Genomic DNA, 22,865 nt, shown 5'->3' with positions numbered 1-22,865 from the left:
AAGTCTTTTACTCTTTCTGCAATGTTCGTGAAATGTCTAAAAAATAAAACCAGCTGGCTCTGGCTGGTGTGGCTCAGTTGGCTAGTGCATCATCTCATACCAAAAGGTTTTGGGTTTGATTCCTGGTCAGGACACATACCTAGGTTGCAGGATCGGTCTCCCATCTGGGCGTATGTAATCCCTGGTCCAGGTTAAATGAGAGGCAATCAATCGATATTTCTCTCTATCACTGCTGTTTCTCTCATCCTTCCTCTCTCTCTAAAAGCAATTAAAAAAGGTCTTTGGGTGAAGGTTAAAAAAATGCTTTGGATGAACTGAGCCTTTGTATGCATAGAAATGGCTGTGATTCTTAATCCAAAGATACAATTGATAAGTATCTCTGCAAAGATAAAGGACAGGGATATATCATTCCCCTGGAAATCATTAACTGAGTAATCTTAACTCTTGTTCCTATTGAGGATAGCAGCAGAAGTTTATAAATGGCAACATCTAATCATACATCACCCTGACATCCATTCAAGAATAAGATTTACCATCTTACACCTCTGCTCTGCGGTAACTGAGAGAACAAAAGTAACACATGCTTGGGCTGTCTAATCAGGGTCATCTTGGGTAACAGTCTCCTACTCCTGTAAAACCTAAATGTGACTCAGACAAGGACACTGCTAAGAACCAACACAGGCAGGGACTGTCTGAGCATCACTGCCAGAGCACCGGCCCCTGAATCCCCCTTCTTGCTTGGATCTTAAGGATTGGATTGCAAACCTTTCACCCACTGTGCAGAAATGTATAAGAATGAGTGTGAGGCCAGACACAACTAGGTGGTCAAAATATCCATGAGCTGGGGTCCATCTCTGATGTTTGATTGTCCTTCTTATAGTAAAAATTTCCTTCTACTTAAGAATAAATAACCCAGCCCCTCCTCTTCTCTAAGGGATTGAGATCACTATGTTTGTTTCTTACAAATCCACAGAGAAAAGGTGAGTCTCAGAGGAGGAAGGTAGCTGACCGCAGAATGCCTTTCACCACATGGACTGCCAATGAAAGAAAGGCCTTAGTGTAAAGGAGGCCCCCCTGGGCAATTCAGCACCCGCCCTAAGGTCTTCTCTTTGATCTGAAACCAGTTCTGCCAAGGACCCTGACCAAAGCCACTCGAACTTCTTGGTTCCTCAGGCTATAGATGAGGGGGTTGAGTGTGGGTGTGACAAGACTGTAGAAGAGGGAGACCATGTTGTCCTGCTGTGGGCTGTGGTATGTTCCTGGCACCATGTACATGAACACAGCTGCCCCATAAAAAAGCCCCACCACAGTGATGTGCGAGGAGCAGGTGGTGAAGGCCTTGCGTCGGGCCTCAGCTGAGCGCATGTGGAGAACGGCTCCCAGCACCTTGCTATAAGAGGTGGCGATGAGGGACAAAGGCAGCAGCAAGATCAGCACCCCCGAGATGGACAGCGCCAACTCGTAGGCAGAGGTGTCTGCGCAGGAGAGCTTCAGCAGAGCGGGCAGCTCGCAGAAGAAGTGGTCCACAGCACGGGAGGCACAGTAGGGGAAGTGCAGGGTGATGGAGGTCTGGATGGAGGCCACAAGCACACCTGACAGCCAGGAGGTACCTACCATGAGCAGGCACACCTGGCGTCTCATGAGCACAGGATAATGCAGGGGGTGGCACACGGCCACATAACGGTCGTAAGACATAAGGGACAGCAGGACGCCCTCAGAGACACCCAGCAGCATCAGGAAGAACATCTGAGATGCACAACCCCCAAAGGAGATGGAACTCTCTCCCTGGAGGAAGTCCGCCGCCATCTTGGGGATGGTGACGAGTGGGAAGCCAACATCCAACAGGGAGAGTTGGCTGAGCAGAAAGTACATGGGTGTGTGGAGCCGAGAGTTTGTCTGGATCAGGAAGAGCAGGATGGCATTGCCCAGAAGGCCCATGGTGAACATGGCGACCACGAGGGAGAACAGGGCCAGGTGTGGCCCTGAGTGGCTGAAGAGCCCCATGAGAGTGAAGTCTGAGGTCATTGATCGATTTGATTCCTTCATCCTCTGGGAGGCATCGTGCATCTGCAGAAAGAACTGAATATTGGGCAAGGAGTCTCGGGGGAGGGGGGTAGTTTCGCCTTACATGCTAACTGCAGTTGTTTGACAGTGGCTGCTGGAGTCTCCTGAGAAGGATGATGAGTACATTCATTCTCAGCAGGAAAAAAATACCATGACTGATTAATTATTCCCAATATAGTCAGGGATGGAAAACAGCAAAATTATGCCCTGTTCTTGCCTTTTTTTTTTTTTTTTTTTTTGCAAAACTCTTGCCATCACCCTCCAGGCAAGTACTATTCATTAGAACTTGCAGTTAAACTGCATGTTCCCAAGCTACAGAGTGTAAATCAGTCCCAGTGGAATATTGGAATATGCCTCATTCCACATACCCTGGGGACAAAGCAGAGGTAGGATTCTGATTAGACTAGACTATGAAGTAGGGAGACATTGTCAAATGATAAGGGGTGATGAAGATGGATCAAATATTAAAACCATGAGGAAATTCTCATTTCCAAGTTCACTGGGAGTGTCAATGTCTGGAAAGAGTTATAGGTGGGATAATATTTAGAATGTGGACCCAAGGCATTTATACCGTAAGGTGACATATGGGTGACAGAGTTTGGAACCAAAAGGTCTGAAGTGGTGGGTGACAAGTTGTCCAGAATATCAGACATCATTTTGAGGCTTAATCTCATAGGGTAGGAGTGGAGAATATTATGCTTGTGTATTAAGTACTCAATAAAAATCTGCTGACTGAATGCAGTGGACAAAGAAGATGAAAGATTAGGAGGGACTGCCTCCACCTAACCAAGAATACTTAAATGTGACCTTATTACCTTCAACATCACCTTGCAGATAGCCCTGGAATATTATTCACATACATCATCTTCAACACTGATAATATCGGGCCCAAGTGTTGTCTGCTGTCATCATCAATGGAGAAGAACAGAGATGTGTATAGATAAGTATAGAGAAGCCAATATTTTAAGACGAGGAGGATTCAACCTTGCATAAGACCTTGTAGAGGTCTGCTTGACCAGATGTCCAAAGGAGGTGGGCTGCTTAGAGACCAGGGAGGGTCATTGTTGGGTAGGTGTCTGCTCAATACCTGCCCTGGATGGTGTGGCTTAGTTTATTGGCGCATCATCCCATAACCAAAGTGTTGCCGGTTTGATCCCTGTCCAGGCTTGTATAATTCCAGGTCCAGGCGCATACAGGAGGCAACTAATCACACATCTCTCTTGCACTGATGTTTCTCTTTCCCTTTTTTACTTTCTAAAAACAATGAAAAAATGTCCTCGGGTAAGGTTAAAAAAAAGAAAAAGACCCTCTGGTGCCCAAATCATTGATTTTACTTACCTTGGATATCTTTCATCTTTTCTGACTTGGTTTCTTCTAATCATGAAACTTGGTCACGGGCCTTTCCCTTGCCTAACTGCTGACTGTCCCCTTCGCTCCGTCTCTACCTCTCTGTTTCACCGATATTGATGCCACACTAAAGCTAACGTGTGAGCCCTTCTTAAATCACTGCCCATTCTAATTTTTGATCCCACAAAGGCCCTTTATTATCCTGTCCCCAACCACTCATTCATTCACTCAATGAAAATTAATTCAGCTCCTCCTCAGGACCAATCACGGAAGGAGCCATAAGTTACACAGGGGTGGGAAAGATGGAAGAAAGCCCCTGCTCTCATGAGAGACACAAGAAACAAAGAAACGAGTAAGTCATATACTCCTTAAATAGAAAGAAATATAAAAAATACAAGCAGAGTGATCTTTAAAGAACTTACTAGAGAAAATATCTTTGGATGATGTGGTTGAGGGCGGCTGCTCTGGACAGGAGAAAGCTGCCCTCAAAATCTAACTGTTATAAGGAGGGAGAAGATCCTTTCTACCCCTTTCTACCTGTGGGTGGAAACCAGACAGGCCACTTATGGTTGAATGGAGAGCTTTATGAGGTAGTGTCTGTCTTATTCAATCTGTGACGTATGAACTGGAGATACAAAGACCTCTTAGCACTGCCCTCAAAGAACTTAGAATTTGACAGGAGGTGTAAGTAAGTAAGCAAGCCACTTGAGAACAGCACAAAAACCAATCCAACAAAGACATACATATTATGCTGGGGTTTCCAGGGGTCTCATGCTCAACTCTGCCTGGAGGGTGTCAGAAAATGCTTTGTAGAAGGGGGGACTTTTGTGGTGAGTTTTGAAAATCAGGTAGGGTTATTTTCTAGGCAGATAGAGAAAGGAAGGTCATTCCAAGGAGAAGGAATGTGGTGTGTGTGGATTGTATGGCATATCATTAAGAGAATATGCTCTAGGTTTTAGAGTAAGATTTGAATGCCAATTTAACTTCGTTGTAGCTTTGTGACTTTGTGACCTTTAGCAAGTTATGTATTTAACCTTTCTGTCTATGAGGATGAATGAGACCTTCTTCCTAGCATATAATTGTATGGAGGAAGAAGTCCATAGAAGCAAAAGTGCCCCTGACCCATTCAAGAACCTCTGCAACTCTGCCTTTCCCTCTCTTGACTAGTTGGTAATCAAATGTGTGACCTGAGAGACCATTTCACACAGCACTTTTCCTTTTATTGTCTATTCCACCTTCACTCCCAGCCACATAGCAGGCACTCCATAAGCATTTTCTGAATGAATAATATCTGAATGAATAAAATACTGGCTTCTCTATACTTATCTATACACATCTCTGTTCTTCTCCATTGATGATGACAGCAGACAACACTTGGGCCCAGATATTATCAGCGTTGAAGATGATGTATGTGAATAATATTCCAGGGCTATCTGCAAGATGATGTTGAAGGTAATAAGGTCACATGTGCAGGCACACCGAGCACATAGCAGGCACTCCATAAGCATTTTCTGAATGAATAAAATCTATGAGAAAAATACTTAGCATGATGACATGTCTAAGGTGATAAAGGGATTGACTGACAGAGCTGGGAGCTGCACCCATTCTGACCAGTTCCAAGTCACGTGTTCTCCCTCCTCTGATGGTCCCACGGAGGCTTAGTGCTTTCTGCTCTGGCCCTCCAAGCTCACTCTGAGCTGCTTCAGGGTGGCAGTGTTTTAGACCATCCCTGGAAGGCAGCTGAAGGCATCTCTGGGCTGCGCCAGGGAGCATGTCCTAAGTCCAGTCTCTCAGCAATGATCAAGTGCTATGGGTCTGCCCAGCTCGGCAGCTTCTAGGCAAGTTCAAGTCTGGTTTTTCACACAGATGACCTCCCCTGGCATGCTCAGGTTCATGGCAGTGCTGATGGGCTGAGATAAAACAAATGCTCAGATGCCCACCTGCAAGCTGGGTAAGATTAAGAACAATGTACAACTGTTCTCCCTCCAGATGCCTGCATATAGTCAAACTCAGTGTATTTATGAAAATGAATTTGAAAACCATCAGTTCCTGGGGCTTCTTAGCCACCAATATCTCCCCTCTAATCACACCCAGAACCCAGACAGCCTCACAAGCAGAGAGGGTCCCGACTCTCACCTCCATTTGGCGGTGTCTGGGAGAACCAGCCCCCAGCACCTGCACACACCTCAGTTCTTGTCCTGGGACATCTTCTTGGTAAAGCCTGCCTGAAAACCAGCACCTTCAGAGAATGAATCTTGCCTTGGTCTATGGGGTGAATGACAAAATTGCCTGAGGATAGAGGCCCTGGGGGGCAGTGTTGCATCAGAAAGCTCCTTTTTATCCCCTCCCCTTTATTTTTTGTCAGACAGAAAATGAACAACCATGGGAGCTAGGACCCTTGAGATTGGAATTATCCCGGGAGATACAGTTTTCAACTCTCAGTTCCAGGAAAGTGGGAACCATTGTGGTAGATAATTGAACTTTCCAGAGAATCTAAATTCAAACAATTGTGTCAGGTAATTCGAAAGTCCTTCTTTCACCCTGGCAGAGTGGGTCAGCTGGTTGGAGCTTCGTCCTGTACACCAAAAGGTTGTGGGTGTGATCCCCATTCTGGGCACATCTGGGAGGAAACCAATGGATGTTTCTCTCTCACATCAATGTTTCCATGTTTCTCTCTCTCTCCCCCCACCAACTTCCCCTCTCTCTAAAATCAATGAATATATCCTCAGGTGAGGATTTTTTAAAAAACTTTTTATCCTCCTGTGGGGAAAGGGGATGTGTTTTTTTTTAGCATGGACACACATGCATACACAAACACACACACACACACACACACACACACAAAATAATATTACTGATCTTCAGAGAATCTCTTCTGAATGAAAAATAGCCAAAAATAGCCCAGCTTCCTTAGCCTACCTATTTGCAGTCATTGCCTTCTCAAGCCCATATTCTCTGAGGGTGTTCACAGAACTCACTGTGCAAGAGAAACCAGTAAAGCACTGAAGGCATTGGTGCCCACGAGGACCTTGACAAGGTCACTGAAGGGTCTCAGTGTGTCTCTAGATGGCATATCATCAAACAAAATGGCGGGGGAGAAAGCCCAGGCCCCTGGCACTGAAGGGTGCCAGCCACAGCCCTGCCCAACATGATTTTCTGCCCCAGGTTGTGGACACACACCTACCCCCTAGACTGCTTCCAGCACACATGGTGCATCTAGGCACTGATCAGCTCAGCCTTTGATTTGTAAGAAAAAGTATCCCGATAAAACAGGATGCCTGTATATGTAAGGGTCAATATTACCCGTGGCTTCAGGCATCTGCTGGGGTTCTTGGAACATATCCCCCCTGGATAAGGGGGAGTGGTTGTATTTGTTTTTATGGTTCCATGAATCTGCCCACGCCTCATGGGCCAGAACACCAAGTCAGGGAAAGAGACAAAGAAAGTTGCCCATCTAGAGATTTTGGTCCCTGTGTTGAACAAGGAAGAAAGAGAGATGTAGGAAGTTTGAAAGGGGAAGTTTTCTTTCCAGGGCCGAGGGAGAATAACTGTGCTCAGTGAAGGCAGCTCAGAGCTGAGCTAGCTGCTGCCTGGTCTGAAAGCAGGTCCGTGGCTGGAGGACTGCGCAGAAGGTCAAGGTCCTCGGGCCCAAACCGGCACCCAGACTGCAGGAAGCAGGTGAGACAAGGGGTTAGGCAAGGAGGACTTTTAATACACCTCACAGGCTGGAGTCTGGCCTGATGCTCTGACCACAGGAGTAGGGGGATCTGCTCCTCCAACCCCACTAGCTTCCATGTCCAACAACAAAGAAACCTCACTAAGCTTGTACAGTATATTTAAATTCTGAACATAAATCATGTTTCAACCTAGAATCCCACTGGAGTCCAGTTGTGGTCGATGGTTCTCTCCTGTAATCTGTCAAGGAGAGATCCAGCATCAGACAATCGAACTCTGTGGGAAACTGAATTTAATCTAACCTTACTGAGGAATGTTGCAAGATGTGACTACATGCACTGCCAGGGGCAACTTTAGGAGGTTCTGATAAAGAATAATGAACAGGATGTATGAGTGAGCTGTTTTTTTTTTCTTTTTCCTTAAAGATTTATTTATTTATTTATTTTTAGAGAGACTGGAAAGGAGGGAGAAAAAGAGGGAGAGAAACATCGATGTGTAAGAGAAACATCGACCTGTTGCCTCTCACACATCCCCAACCAGGGACCTGGCCTGCAACCCAGGCACGTGCCCTGACCAGGAACCAAACCAGCAACATTTCAGTTTGCAGGCCAACACTCAATCCACTGAGCCACACCAGCCAGGGCTGAATGAGTGAGTTTAATGTAAATATGTTTTAAGTGTACCTGGGACTTTTTTCATTGAGGTATAGCTGACATGTAACATTATATTAGTTTCAAGCATACAACATGATTCAATATTTGTATATATTGTGAAAAACAATCACCACAGTTAAATCTAGTTAACATAGGTCACTACATATAGTCACAGAATTTTTTCTGTACGTTACATCCTATGAGTTGTTTATTTTATGACTGCACCTGGACTTATTTTAATCATGTATGCAAAGCCCACAGACCTGAAAATGACTGTTACCAAGAAAGGTTTTACCCTAGACACAGCAGGCGAGGCATGCCCTGCAGGCCACACAGGGAAGCACCTGGGTTGGGCTGGAGGCAGAGAGAGAGGGAGGAAGGAATGGGCGAGGCAGGCTGAGCAAGCTTTGGGCTTGTTAATTTCAGTCATTTTGGCAGGCTCTGGGGCAACTGTCCCTAGTTGTGTACAATCTGGTCCTGGGGCGATTCAGGCAGGTGGATAGTGGCCTGAAGAGTAAGGGCCCATAAGAGCGGTGGTTGGAGGTATGGGCTACTTTGCATATGAAAGGCATGCTCCTGGGTGAGTTGTTGGCTTTCCTCTAGAAACCAGTTAGCCTCTCCCGGATCCTCAACAGATGCCAAAACATCAAGAAATAAAGGACGTAAGAAATCATGAGTAATACAAAATACAAGCGCAAATTCAGTAATCGCTGAATGTTTGCTAAAAGGAGGAGGACATATATCAACTGTAGTATAAATGTTGTATAAATAAAGCTGAAAATCTACCATTGATTTGTACCCACTTGCAGGTTACATGTATGCATTCTGGATATTTTCTTTGTTTGATAATAAATTAAGCTAGTTCTATATTTGTCAATTGGCATGTTCTTTAGATCTTGGTTTTTATTTCCCCAACTCTTCCAAATGGCCAGAGAGTGAGGCTCGGTATGTGGAGGGTTTCTCTCCACTTTTGACCTTCCTCAAATAACTTCTCCCCAGGACAGTGGAAACACAATTTATGGGAATTGGAAGACCATATTACCCGATATCAGACAGACAAAGGTTCTGAACTGGTAGTTATATAAAAGCCAACGGTGCTGTGTAAAAATAAAATGACATTATTGTTATGCTGGCCTCAAAACTAGGTCCCCATAAAAATGCTGTTTTATTGATAGATCTCAAGCAGGCAATCCAAACAGAAAAGTTAATTTGCTTTTACATTTGATCAGAAAAAGGAAAAGAGGGTAATAAAAACCCCTTATCCCATTAATATGTATACTAATGTGTATATATCTATATCCAAATTATCCATATATTTTATATACATTATGCTTAGTAGTTATGTAGCAGTTTAACTTTGCAAATAACTTTTTGTCGCCCTTACAACATTCTTTGTCTTCTATTGTGAAATAAGATGTACATGCAAAAATACATAAACTTACATGTTTATGGATAACTCATATAAATATAATAATGGGGGAAAATCAAGATGGCAGAGGAGTGAATGGAAGTCACACTGATCTCCTCCCAGGACCAATCTGGAATTACAACTAAATTGAGGAGAAAGCACCTGGAAAAAACAACTGAACAATAGCGAAAGAGTAGCCTTATAACTTTGGACAGACAAAAGAATCAGCTTCAGCACAACCTGACTGGTAAGGAGTGTGGTAGAGACTCAAGAAGGCAAGTGGGGCACCCACGGGCAGCAGCACCAGAAGTATATTGAAATGGCCAGTTGGATTCCCCTGAGAAGAGCGGGGTCTAAACCATAAGTGGGGATCTTCAGCCTACAGCACCAGAGCCCAAAAAGTACACAGATAACAACCAGCTGCAAAAAGCAGCCGAGTTGCTCTCTGCCAGAGACAGGCGGCTGGAGATGCAACAAGCCTTTTAAAGAGCCAACACATAAATTTTTATTTGCAGCCACTTACCTTGGTCTCTAGCAAAGGCTGGGGCAGAGTGGGCTAGAGATGCCTGAGGAAGGAGGCTTTGGGGAGAGAACTGAGAGAGTAGCCAAGGGGATCCCAGTGCTGACTCATCCCCCATACGGCAGCAGCCATCTTGCTCAGGCAGACCACTCCCCTGAGTGGCAGCAGCATGAGAGGACCCAATAACCCCATCCCTAGGAGGGACTCTGCCCAGCCCTGTGGTGTCTAAGCCTGACTGCTGAGTGCCTAGTGACTAGATTAACAACTGAAGGAGACAGCCACAGATAGTAGATTCCTGGAATTCTCGAACAGACTGCCTAAGGTCAGACAGGGTCAACCTCTGACATCATCAGAGGCAGATACAGAAAGAAAAAACAGTGGTCTCCTACCATAGAAGTTCACACCACAAAGTAAGGAAATCAAGAGAGATCAATTTAAGAAGCAGAAGCAAAAAATAAGAGTCTCACATATAATGGGAAAACAAAGAAACACCCCCCAGTCGAAGGGAAAGGAGGAATCCCCAGAAAGAGAACTAAATGAAAGAGAGGCAGGAAACTATCAGATATTGAATTCCCAATAACGGTTCTAAGGAAACTCAATGAGCTCAGTGAGCTCAGAGAGAATTACAAAGAACTACAGGAAAACTACGAGGAACTTACTGCAAACTATCTCAGCATGAAAAAGGACATAGGAACTGTCAATAAGGATAAGAGGAAATGAAGAATACAATTTCTGAACTGCAGAACACAGTAGAAGGAACCAAAAGCAGGCGAGATGAAGCAGAGTACCAAATCCGTGAGCTGGAGGACAAGGTAGATAAAAGCTCCCAGAAAGAGCAAGAAAATGAAAAAAAGACTCAAAAAAGAATAAAGAGGCACTGAGGGAAATGCAGAACAACCTGAAATGTAACAATATCTGTACAATAGGGATACCAGAAGGAGAAGAAGAGAAGGAAGGATAGAGAACCTGTTTGAGAAAGTAATGATGGAAAACTTCCCTAATTTGAGGAGAGAAAAAGTCACACAGGTCCAGGAAGCACAGAGCGTCCCATTCAAGAGGAACCCAAAGAGGCCCACTCCAAGATACATCATCATTAAAATAGTAAACATCAAAGACAAACAGAGAATCCTAAAGGCAGCCAAGGAGGAAGAGGCAGTAACATATAAGGGAGCCCTGGCACAGCTAGCAGGTGACTTCTCAACAGAAACATTACAAGCCCAAAGGGAATGGCAAGAAATATTCCAAGTCATGAAAAGCGAAGGCCTGCAAGCAAGGCTGCTCTGCCCAGCAAAGCTCTCAATTAAAATGAAAGGCAAAAAAAGGAGTTTCCCAGACAAAAGAAGGCTAGAAGAATACACCTTCACCAAACCAGCATTGCAAAATATGCTAAAGGGACTGCTTTAAGAAGATGAATAAAGAGAGCCTATGATTACCCAGTTCCTTTCACAGTCACCAGTCCTTGATATTACCAATATTTTTAATATGTATTAATTTGATTATGACAATGATGCATTATTTTAGTTTTTACTTGATTATTTGTTGAAACTAAAACTGTTTTTGTATATTTCTTGCCTATTTATATTATTTTTAAAAAGCTTTAAATGACTTTTTGGTATTCTTTATCCATTTTCTGATTAAATGTATGAAGAATTTTTTCCCTAAAAAAAACTATTAACCCTTTTTTAAATGTGTTGCAAATACTTTTCTATTCTATTACTTGTCCTTTAACTTTTTTTTATGTATAATACTCTATAGTCAAATGTTTAATATAGTCATATTGTCAATATTTTACATTATAGCTTCTGGGTTTGAATATGTTACTTCAATGTAAGAAAAATATTATTTTGTACTTTCTCCTAAAACTCCTTAGATTTTACATATTGATTTTTAACTCTCCTGAATATTGTTTATATAATGTGTGAAATAGGGCTCTATATTTGTTTTATTTCAAGTAATAGTGGTCCATGCACCTTATTTGTTGAGTAAGCCTTGTTTTCCCCATTGATTTGAAATATCAATTTAATCATATATTATGTTGTTAGACAGATATATACATTTGTTTCTTGAATGCTCATTATATTTCACTGATCTGCTTGATTATTTCTGTGTTGGTGTCATGTTGTTTTAATTGCTGAGACTTTATAATGGATTTAAATTTTTTAATATTTTATAATTGATTTTGACATTTAAAATAAATAAGTAAATAAATAAAATCTGCATTTAAAAAAAAGAGAAAGAAAGAAGGAACTCCTACCTTTTACGACAACATTGATGGAACTGGAGAATATTATACTAAGTGAAATAAGCCAATTGGAGAAAGACGAATACCATATGATCTCAGTTATAAGTGGAATCTATTTAAACAAATAAACTAAGGAACAAAATAAACCACAGACATGGAAACGTGGAGCAGACTGAGAGTGACCAGAGGGGATAGGGAAGGAAGACAATGGTAGAGAGAAGAAGAGACTAGACAAAGAACATGCATGAGTGACCCATGGACATGGACAACAGAGTGGGAATTGACTATGGGAGAGGGGGGTGGGGCAGGATGGGTGGAGGAGGGCAAAGGGGGGAAAATTGAGACAACTGTAATACAATAAACATGATTTTTAAATAAAAATTAAAAAATAATATAATAATGGATGATTACATAATGAATTGCACCTACAGCCCAGGCCCAACAAGAGGTGTCTTCAGACCCAGGAGCCCCCGTGTGTCTCTCTCATCACATGGGCCAGTTCTCTGGAGTTACCTATCAGCCTGGGGTCCTGAGGACCACTCCCATGCTCTCGCTGGGGGCGCCATCCTCCCTTCATCTCAACGTATTCACCAGCCCAGAAGCTCTCGAAACTTTGTTATTTAGGGAGTTTTATGCAGGTTGCATTCCCTATGCTTGATTAAATCGTCAGCCAATCATTGGTCATTAACCACATCGTCAACCCCTTTCCCCTCCCCAGAGGTCATGGGAGTGCGGCTGAAAGTTCCAGCTCTGATCACGCCTGGGTCCTTCTGATGCCAGTGCCATCCTGAAGTTTCTTCGGGGCCCCCAGCCACCAGTCACCTGCCCCGCATGCTGAAACACTCATCCTCCGGAGAGACTAAGGATTTTAGGAGTTGAGGGTCAAGAACCAGGGACCCAATGAGACAGCATCTCACACCTGTCAGAATGGCTGATATCGAAACAAGAAACAACAAATGATGGTAAGGATGTAGAGTAAAGGGAACCATTGAGCACTATTGGGGTTATAAATTGGTGCAGTTACTATGGAAAACAGTATGCAGGTTCCTCAAAGAATTAAAAGAACTACCATATGATTCAGCAATTCCACTTCTGGATATTTGTCCAAAGAAAAGAAAAACACTAATTTGAAAAAAATACCTTCATTGCAACATTATTTACAATAGCTAAGATACAGAAACCAACTAAATGGTCATCAATGGGTGAGTGAATAAAGAAGATATGGTACATTTATACAATATTACTTAAATAAGAAGAATAAAATTTACCATTTGCAACAACAGAGGTGGACCTTGAGGGTATTATGCTAAGTGAAACAAGTCAGTCAGAGAAAGATGAATACCTTATGATTTTTTTTATATGCAGAATCTAAACACAACAAAACATAACACAACACAAAATGAATGAACAAACCAAACCAAACCAAACTCATAGCTACAGAGAACAGACTAGTGTTGCCAGAGGGGAGGGGAGTGGAAGGGTGGATGAGGTGGGTGAAGGAGATCAAGAAGCACACTCTTTCAGATATAAAAATAAATAAGTCATGGGGATGTAAGGTAAAATTTGGTGACTACGATTAATAACAATATATTTCAAATTTGAAAGTTAATCTTAAAAGTTCTCTACACAAGAAAAAAATGTATGTAATTTTGAGTATGGACAGATCATAACTAGAATTATCACAATCGTTTTGCAATGTATATACATGTTGAATCGCTATGTTGTACATGTGAAACTGATACAATGTTGCATGTCTATTACATTTCAATTAAAAGAAGAACCAGGAAAAAAGACCAAAGAGCAAATATTTATGTTTTATTATATCACAGGAAAGAATACGCTAATGTCAGACTGTCCTGGATCACCAGGACAATGGGGATAGAGTAGAACCCCATTCGACTGTAGTGAGTGGTTGAGAAGTGGGACTCTCCAGTTTGGCCAAAAGACTCTGGACACTTCTGCTGTCCAAGAGGAACCACTCTGTAAGACCCACTGTAGTTTGCCCTTTTTCTGAGAAGCCTCCAGCTGCCCTCACCCTAAGCCACATCCCTGGATTCCCACTCTGGACTCCTTCAGCCCCTGCCTCGCTCTGACCTTCCCTTGACCCCAAGGGGTTGAGGGCATCTGTATCCTGCCCTTGGAGGGTTTTAGTCAGGGGAGCGGAGGTTGGCATTGCCTCAGATGGGAAGGGAATAGGCAGGATGGGGAGACTAAGACACAGCCCAAGGAGAAAGTGCCTTCCCAAGCTCAGCCTCAGTATCCCTGCCGGGAAGGTGGTCCACCTTCCCTCTGTGGGTCTCCTGTGGCCTTGTTCTGATCACAAGGGGGTGGGGCATCTATACCCAGCTCTTCCTCTCCCAAGTCTGAGGGCTCCTTCAGTGCTGGGTGATGGCAGAGCTCTCTTTGGGGCCTCAGATCCAGACCAAGTTCCTTAGGCAGTGCTCAATGAAGATGGGATGGATGGATGAAGGAAGGAGGGAGGGAGGAAAGGGGAGTGGAAGGAAGGAGGAAAGGAGGAAAGGAAAGAGGGATGGAGGGAAGGGAGCGAGGGAAGGAAATAAAGAAGAAAGAATGAAGGAAGGAAGGGAGGGAGGGAGGGAGGGAGGGAGAGGACGTTCTAAGGACCCTGCTGCTCTCCTTGGATTTAGAGGACCTCACATCCCACATGACCAGGCTCCTTGGAGAGGCCTGCGGGAACCCACCCCGGGGAAGACACCCACAGAATTAAAACTGCCACCCCGCCTCCACTGCTGGTCTGGCCGCATGAACGGTGGCCCCCCAGGCTGCAGGCAGGTGTCCCCCAGAGAGCAACGGTCCTCCGGGGCCGTTTAGCAGGGGCAGGTGACAAGAGCTACGGGAGCTGGAAGGGAGAGGACATTTGGATCACGGAGAACCGGGGCAGAGAGAGACCCTGGCTGAGGGAAAGACGCAGGACGCAGGGGTAAGGGGGGCGGAGAGGGGAGTCTGAAGCCCCAGCATCCAGCCCCAGGCTGGGTGAGCAGCCTGGGCCCCTGGGCCCACAATGAGTCCCACACTGAGTCCGTCTGCAGCTGTCTCCTTCCCCCACAGCAGCGCCAGTCGCCTAGGTCCGTTCCGGGCAGGGAGGGGTCTTTGTATCGAGTCAGAGGAAAGGTCGGTTTTGAGCCAGGAGGGTCACACCGGGTGTGTCACATGCATGTGTGCTCCTGTGCGCATCACCCGTGTGTGCTTCCGAGTGCACCGAGGGTGTTTGGGTATGTGTATTGCGTGTGCCTGCAGTTGTTTCTTGCCGCTGCTGTAGCAAAGCACCACAAACCAGGTGGCTTAAAACCCCAGAAATGTATTCCCTCCCCTCCAAAGTGTCAGCAGGGCCGCGCTGCCTCTGAAGGTTCTAGGGGAGGATCCTTCCTTGCTTCTTCCAGCTGCTGGTGGCCCTTGGCGTTCCTTGGTGTGCCACGGCGGTGCATTATACTGTGTTGGAGGTTGTTTTCCTAATTTTTTAACCCAGTGCTATGTTTGTAGGAACCATCCACATTGCTATGTGATGTTTGCTCTTTTTCTGCCAACTGTTGTTTCTGGCTCCAGGGTGCACCCCCACCACACTTTAATTCTCTACTCTCACAGATAGTGGGGGGAGGGTCCTCTCAGACTGTCCCCAGCTCTCCGCCAACACAGACAGTGCTGACATGAACGTTCTTGACTGCATCCCCTCACTGACCTGTGTGAAGGTTTCATTCAGGTGGAGGCGCAGGAGCAGTGTTTGCAGGACTGGGGGTACGTGTCCCCTTCATCTGGCCATGGCGCACCGGCTAGAAGGATGAATGTTCACTCATCGTCACATCTGGGCCAACCCACCGCAACACCCAGCTTCCTAACTGTTGCTACTCTAACAGGTGCTACTCGAACAGGTGGTGCCACATTGCTCTTTTAAATTGCATTTGTCTAAGTGCTCATGAGCAGCAGCCTGTCTTCATTTCCTCTTCGCCTGTTGTGTTTCCCTTCCGCACATCGCCTGAGCCTATCCTTTGCCCACTTCCTATCCTAGTTCCAGTCTTTTCTCCCTTTGGTTTGTAGACATTCCTTGTAGAGTCTAGATATTAGTTTCCTGTCAGGGTTTTTCTAGTTTTGTTGAAGCATACATGATAAACAAAAACCTGCACATCTTTAAGGCGTACCTTTTGACGAGCTTGGACGTACGCCTACATCTGCGACACCCTCGCCACAATCAAGGTAATGGGCTCATCCTCACCTCCGAAGGTTTCTTGGGTTCCTCTATTTATTTATGTGGTAACAATACTTAACATAAGACCTACCTTCTTAACAAGTCCTTTTTTTTAGTTGAAGTATATTTGACATATAACCATGCAAATTTAAAGTACACATTTTACTTTAGTGTATTTATATATTGTAATGTGATTATCATTGTAGTGATCGCCCCTTTGTCATGTCATAATTACCATTTCTTTTATGTGGTGGAAATAATGAAAATCGAGTCTCTATTACAATATAGCATTGTTGTCTATATTCTGAACAAGCTTTTAAGTGCACGTTAACATATTGTTAACTACAGCCTCTATGGTGTGCAGCAGATCTCTAGGATTTATTTAACATTGCAAATATATTCTTGCTCTCTGTCATCTGTTAACTTTGTCCATGATGCTCTTTGTTAATATGATTTATATTTTTTAAATTTTTTCACTTTTATGTTTTAATCTTCATCCAAGGGTATATTTATTGATTTTAGAGAAAGAGGAAGAGAGAGAGACAGATAAACATCAATCTGAGAGACATTGATCGTTTGCCTCCTGTATGTGCCCTGAGTGAGGATCAAATTTTGGTGCTTGGGATGATGCTACAACAGAGCCATTTGGCCAGGGCAAGGTTTACAATTTTGGTGTGATGGAATTAATTTTTTTATACTTTGTGTTTTTTTCTTTTTAAAGAAGTCATTTCTTGTTCCTAAATCACAAAGATCCCACTATACTTTCTTTTATTAGCTATGTTTTCATCTTTTAATTAAGTTATTAATCCATCTTGATCCTCTCTAATTAAATATCCAATTTTGTTGAGAGAGAGAGAGAGAGAGTTCTCTACAGCATTTCTGAACAATCTGTCATTTTCTAATTTATCTGTGGTGTGGCCTTAGCCATGTGTGAATGGCTTCATATCTGCTGCGCCCGCTGGCCTGCCTGCCCTTGCAGTCACGCTGAGCTGCGTTATTCCCACGCGCCTGTGAAATTCTCGGACTCTGAGAAGGTGGTTTCCCCACCTCCTCCCACCCTTCATTTCAAGGTTGACTTAGTTCTTCATGGCTCATTATCTTTTCATAGAAATTTTAGAATATGTTTATTATTCATCTCAAAATTGGATTTTTTGAGAATATTGCATTGAATGTATAGATATTGTCTTTCCATTTCATCCACTTATTTGTATCATATGCCATGTTTTCTATTAATTAGAGGTTTAATTGTTCTTTGTGGAGATCTTATGTGTACTTATTTAAATTAATTGTAGATACTTGATAGATTTTATGCTACTTTGGGTGGTACCTTGTTTTTTTAAAACTTTTTCTTTTTTAACCAATTATAAACTTAAAAAACTTGCAAAACCAACACCGAAAATCTCTGTGCTCCCTTCACTCAACGTCCTCAAATGTGAGCATCTGATAGGACACCAGGACAAAGATCAGAACCAGGAAATTAACGTGGGCATAATACTACATAGCAAACTACGGCTCTTACTAGAATTTCTCCAGTTTTTCCACTAATACCCTTTTTCTATTCCAAATTTCTTAATTTTGCCCAAAGTTTAGCGAGTCATGTGTTACTCTGCCACTGTCAAATAGTTCAACCTAATATTTGTGTTCCAAGTATACGGGAGCTTCCAGCTCTCCTTTTCTTATTAATTTCCAGCTTTAGTGCGGCAGGGTCAGATAACCCGGGTCTTTGCAATATTGGCACTTGGGAATTTACTTAGGCTTCCTCTATGGCCTCACACAGGCCCTTTTTGGTGACAGTTCCATGTTCTTTCTGGGTTTTTGTCTATTTATTTTGTTTTTTAGTGTGCGTATTTGGTTTAGTGAATGGGAGTATGTGCATATTTTTGTGTTTGTATATGTTAAATATACATGTATATGTTAGCTATTTTCATTAATATATATTTACATATAGCTCAAGTATTAAATAAAATGATGGAATTAAGTCCAAAACAACAGTACCAGTAATTACCAAAAAGATAAATGTATTAAATGCACCAGTCAGAAGAAAGATACAATCACAGATTGCTACATTTTAAAAGAATCCCCTTCTGGTCACTTACGTCTGTCCTCAATCTTAACTTCTATTGTGTATTGCAGGTGCTGTGAAAATCACCTTACATGTTTATCTTATTTAATCCTCATAACAACCTTGTCCACTAAGGGTTATTAGGACCAACTTCCTTTCAGGAATGAGAAAACTAAGTTGAAAAAGATTAAGAAACCAACCCAATGTTGTTGCTGAAACACTGTTTTAAAATATAATTTTTTCAAGAGGTTTTTTTTTAATTTTTAATTTTTGACTTTAGAGAAAGGATAAGTGAGGGAGAAAGAGAGGGAAACATCAATGTGAGAAACATCGGTTGGCTGCTTCTGTAGGGCATGCTCGACTGGGACAGAACCTGCAACCCAGGCCTGTGCCCTGATGGGGAATCCAACCGGCAACCTTTGGGTTTCCGAGATGACGCCCAGCCAACTGAGCCACACTGGCTGGGGCTCAAAAATGTTTAGCTCATGTGGATAACATGTAGGGCTTTGTATGAGAAGAAAATAGCTACCACTTAATGCGTACTAAGCCTTGCAGACGGCTCAGAGTTTAGGCGTATTTGAGCATAGTGATCATGGGATTTGCATTATCCTTTCAAAGGCAAACTCTAACCAGCACCAGATTTTTCAATTCAAAAAATTTTATTGAAGATCCCTTTGTATGGTGCGGCCACCATGGAAAACAGTATGGAGGTTCCTCAAAAAATTAAAAATGAAACTACTTTATGACCCAGTGATTCCACTTCTGGGTATATATCTAAAGAAACCCAAAACATTAATTTGAAAGAACATATGCACCCCTATGTTCACTGCAATGTTATTTACAATAGCCAAGATTTGGAAGCTGCCCAAGTGCCCATCAGTAGACAAGTGGATAAAAAATCTCTGGTACATAATATTACTCAAACATTAAAAAAAAATGGATGGACCTAGAGAGTATTATGCTAAGTGAAATAAGTCAATTAGAGAGACAAATATTGTATGATTTCACTTATATGTGGAGTCTAAAGAACAATATAAACAAACAAACAGAACAGAAACAGACTCACAGATACAGAGAACCGACTGATGGTTGCCAGAGTGGAGGGCATAGTGGGGACTGGGTGACAAAGGCGAAGGCATTGAGAAGTACAGATCAGTAGTTACAGAATAGCCATGGGGATGTAAAGTGCAGCGTAGGAAATATAGTCAATAACACTGTAATAACTAAGTGCGGTGCCAGGTGGTTTCTGGAAATAGCAGGGGGAGCACTTTGTCAAGTATATGACTGTCTAACTAATACAAGATAATATTAGATGTAATTGAAAAAAATAACTGTAAAAATAATTAATTAAAAAAATAAAAGATCTGACCATAATCTTTTTTTTAAAAAGACTGAATTGTTGCTTTCTTTTAAAATTTCCATTCCTATTTAGAAATATGACTGGAAGCAATGAAAAATTCTAAAGTGAGGACACTGTAACCACAGAACCAGCTCAAACTGGCCCTATCCTGTTTCTAACAAGATCCCCGGACCAAAGTTTCAACTTTGGATACAGCACTCAGCGTAACCCTTGTGAACCCTCTGCTGCTCCCCCCACAGAAACGAAGGGCGGGACCCTGATGGAAGCTGACCACTGGGCCTCTTCCACAGCGGATGGGTCTGCTGTCCAGAAAGATCTGGTGCTGAAGGCCCTCGAATCTTGCCCCTGACCCAGGATCCGGGAAACAGATCTGAGCCTTGCCTCCTGTCTCCTTGCCGGCTGAACGCACACAAAAGCTCTTTCTTTTCCCATGAGCCGGTGCCATAGTCCTGGCTTCTATGCGTGTGGACAGTGGCCCTTGATCATTAACAACTCCACCCAGGTGTGGCTGAATAGAGACCTTGAGTCCCTACTTCTGGGATGTGAAAATAGAGGTAATAATAATTATTATTATTTATTCATTGAATTCTTACTATGTGTCAGGACTTGTGATAAGCATTTTAAATGCATGATTGTATTTAAACCTTAGTGGCTCCATGAAGCATAGCCCATTATTACGAATGTCATTTGCAGATAAACTCACCATGACTTGGAGAGGTGAAGGAACCCCTCAAGGAAGTCCTCCCAGGATGGGCTCACCAGAGACCTCGAGTTTCTACCCACTGAGGTCTTCCCTCTCTTCTACGCCAGGTGTGACCGCCATGCTGGGGCTAAACCACTCCTTTGTGTCTGAATTCATCTTCATCGGCTTCTCCACCTTCCCACACCTTCAGCTGATGTTCTTCCTGCTGTTCCTGCTGATGTACCTGTTCACGCTGCTGGGCAACCTGCTCATCATGACCACCATCTGGGCCGAGCGTGGCCTCCACACGCCCATGTACCTCTTCCTGTGCGCCCTCTCCATCTCCGAGATCCTCTACACCTTCGCCATCATCCCGCGCATGCTGGCCGACCTGCTCTCCGCCCACCGCTCCATCGCCTTTGCGGCCTGTGCCAGCCAGATGTTCTTCTCCTTCACGTTTGGCTTCACCCACTCCTTCCTGCTCACGGTCATGGGCTATGACCGCTACGTGGCCATCTGCCATCCCCTGCACTACAACGTGCTCATGAGTCCCCGTGGCTGTGCCTGCTTGGTGGCCTGGTCTTGGGCCGGTGGCTTAGTCATGGGACTGGTGGTGACAACCGCCATTTTCCACCTCGCCTTCTGTGGACCCAATGAGATCCACCATTTTTTCTGCCATGTGCCACCTCTCCTGAAATTGGCCTGTGGAACTAATGTACCAGCTGTGGCCAAGGGCGTGGGCCTGGTGTGCATCACGGCCCTGCTGGGCTGCTGTCTCCTCATCCTCCTCTCCTACGCCGCCATCGTGGCTGCCATCTTGAGGATCCCCTCAGCTGAGGGCCGGCACAGGGCCTTCTCCACGTGCGCGTCCCACCTCACTGTGGTGGTCGTGCACTATGGCTTCGCCTCTGTGATCTACCTCAAGTCCAAGGGTCCCCAGTCTCTGGAAGGAGACACCCTGATGGACGTCGCCTACACAGTCCTCACCCCCTTCCTCAGCCCCATTATCTTCAGCCTCAGGAACAAGGAGTTGAAGAACACCATGAAGAAGACCTTCCTCAGCAGGCTCTTTCTGCAGAGCTCCTGAAGTGGCTGGTTTCACGGCAGCAGATGTGGGGGGTGAAGACACTTCAGTCTTCCATCTGTCAAATCTGTACAGTTATGCTCCACCAGTGACGGTTCCTACACGCGAACTCCTCCTACCTCCACCCTCAGCAAGTGCTCTCTAAGCTCTCCCCTTCCCCCCAAGTCTGTCTGACCGTATTCCTCCTTCACTCCCTGGGCTCATGGCCTCCCCAATATTGACCTTGTGTGACAATATTCCTGTTTCCTGTGCCTGGGAGAGGCCTGGAGGAGGCGATGCCTGCAGCACAGTGTTGGGGGATTTGTGTTCATGGCTTATCTTGAGCAAGCAAATGAGGGATGCTTGCTCGGCCCAAAACAAGTGACATAAACAGTGACAGTGATTTGGCACCTGTTGTGTGCCAAGCATCATCCTCTGGGCTTCAGACACATCACTCCCTCTCACTCTATTGTCCTGAGAAAAGGAAAGCACTTTTGATGGTGAAATGGTTTTTCATTTTAGTTCTTCACATTTTTGCGGGAAGGGTGTTTCCTTCCATGACGGGCCTCTGTTGACTAGGCTGAATGACAGGTTTTTTCTGAGAGGAAGTGGGGGGTGGGTCTGAATGTCTCCTCCGGAGAAAAAAAATGTGTAGAGGGAGGAGCTGAAGGCGTGGGAGAGGAGTGAGGAAGTAGGGGCTGGGTTAAGGGAACGGGAAAGGACAGGAAGAAAAACCCTAATCCTAGCAATTGACCCAGACCCAGCAGCTGGTGAAGACATTTGAGGAAAAAGTAAGGACATGAATGAGCATTTTATAAGGTTGCCCATAGCATGTCTAATACAGATCTCCTTCCCCAACTCCCTTGAAATCCTTAATAAAATGTCATTTCTCTTTCATGTGTTGGGAAGTCGGGTGTGTCGGGCAGGTGCCCCTGCAGGCTGGGCCCTGCCTCGGGGAGGTGCGCAGGCCCCCCCCAGCCCTCCCCAGCTCTCCAGCCCCCCCGGCTCCCTGGCTGTGCCTGCAACAGGCCACGTGCACTCTGACCTCAGGAATTTTGTCCGCGCTGCTGTGTCTACCTGGGACTCCCTTTCCTTACTCCTGCACATCCTTAGGCCTGACCTTAAAAGGCACCTCCTCAGGAAAGCCTTCCCTAATTCCCAGTTCTCTTTAGCTGATCACAGATCTAGAGGCGCCTTGAAATATATCGGTTGCCCTGGAAAATAGGTAAGAATCAGACAGTGTGAATTTGAAAGAACCAACAGGAAAGCTGGCGTCTGGACTGTATCCAGGAGGCGTCAGTGTGGTTCCCCGCAGTCATCAGGGAGCAAGCCGGCTTGTAGTTTAGTTGACCAATGTCAGTGCATTCTGAGGTTTAGGTAAACCTTAGTTTTGCCCCTTTGCTTTAGTTTGTATATGTTGTTTTGTAAATTTAAAACAATCTAAGGAGTTGAACTTAGTGAACAGCTGTCAGAGCGAAATGGGCGAGGCAAGGTTATGAAAGTGCACTGTTATATCCTGTCTTTATTTAAAACGATATGTTGTTCATCATGAAATTTTTGCATTATTTTGATTTTTAAAAACATTGCA

The 22,865-nt window shown here is 44.2% G+C and overlaps 1 protein-coding gene and 1 pseudogene across 1 annotated transcript; one reads left to right on the top strand and one right to left on the bottom strand.

Annotated features, from left to right (window-relative positions):
• Positions 1-946: 946 nt before the first annotated feature.
• On the bottom strand, positions 947-2,067 carry LOC129074915 (olfactory receptor 2Z1-like; annotated as a pseudogene).
• Positions 2,068-20,344: 18,277 nt separating this feature from the next.
• Positions 20,345-21,301, top strand: LOC129074809 (olfactory receptor 10H1-like). Its single transcript, XM_054578676.1, has one exon. The coding sequence runs from the start codon at positions 20,354-20,356 to the stop codon at positions 21,299-21,301; it is 948 nt and encodes a 315-aa protein (XP_054434651.1). The 5' UTR covers positions 20,345-20,353.
• The last annotated feature ends 1,564 nt before the right edge of the window (positions 21,302-22,865 follow it).

Source organism: Pteronotus mesoamericanus, unplaced genomic scaffold (assembly GCF_021234165.1).
Source record: "Pteronotus mesoamericanus isolate MK-2021 breed Mesoamerican mustached bat unplaced genomic scaffold, CSHL_Meso_final contig_502, whole genome shotgun sequence".
In the NCBI taxonomy this organism is placed as follows: Eukaryota; Metazoa; Chordata; class Mammalia; order Chiroptera; family Mormoopidae; genus Pteronotus; species Pteronotus mesoamericanus.
Note: the sequence above shows the minus strand (reverse complement) of the source record. Positions and strands in the feature narration are given on the sequence as shown.

Coding starts and splice junctions, on each gene's coding strand:
- LOC129074809 (XM_054578676.1), top strand. CDS start 20,354: ATGCTGGGGCTAAACCACTCCTTTGTGTCTGAATTCATCTTCATCGGC.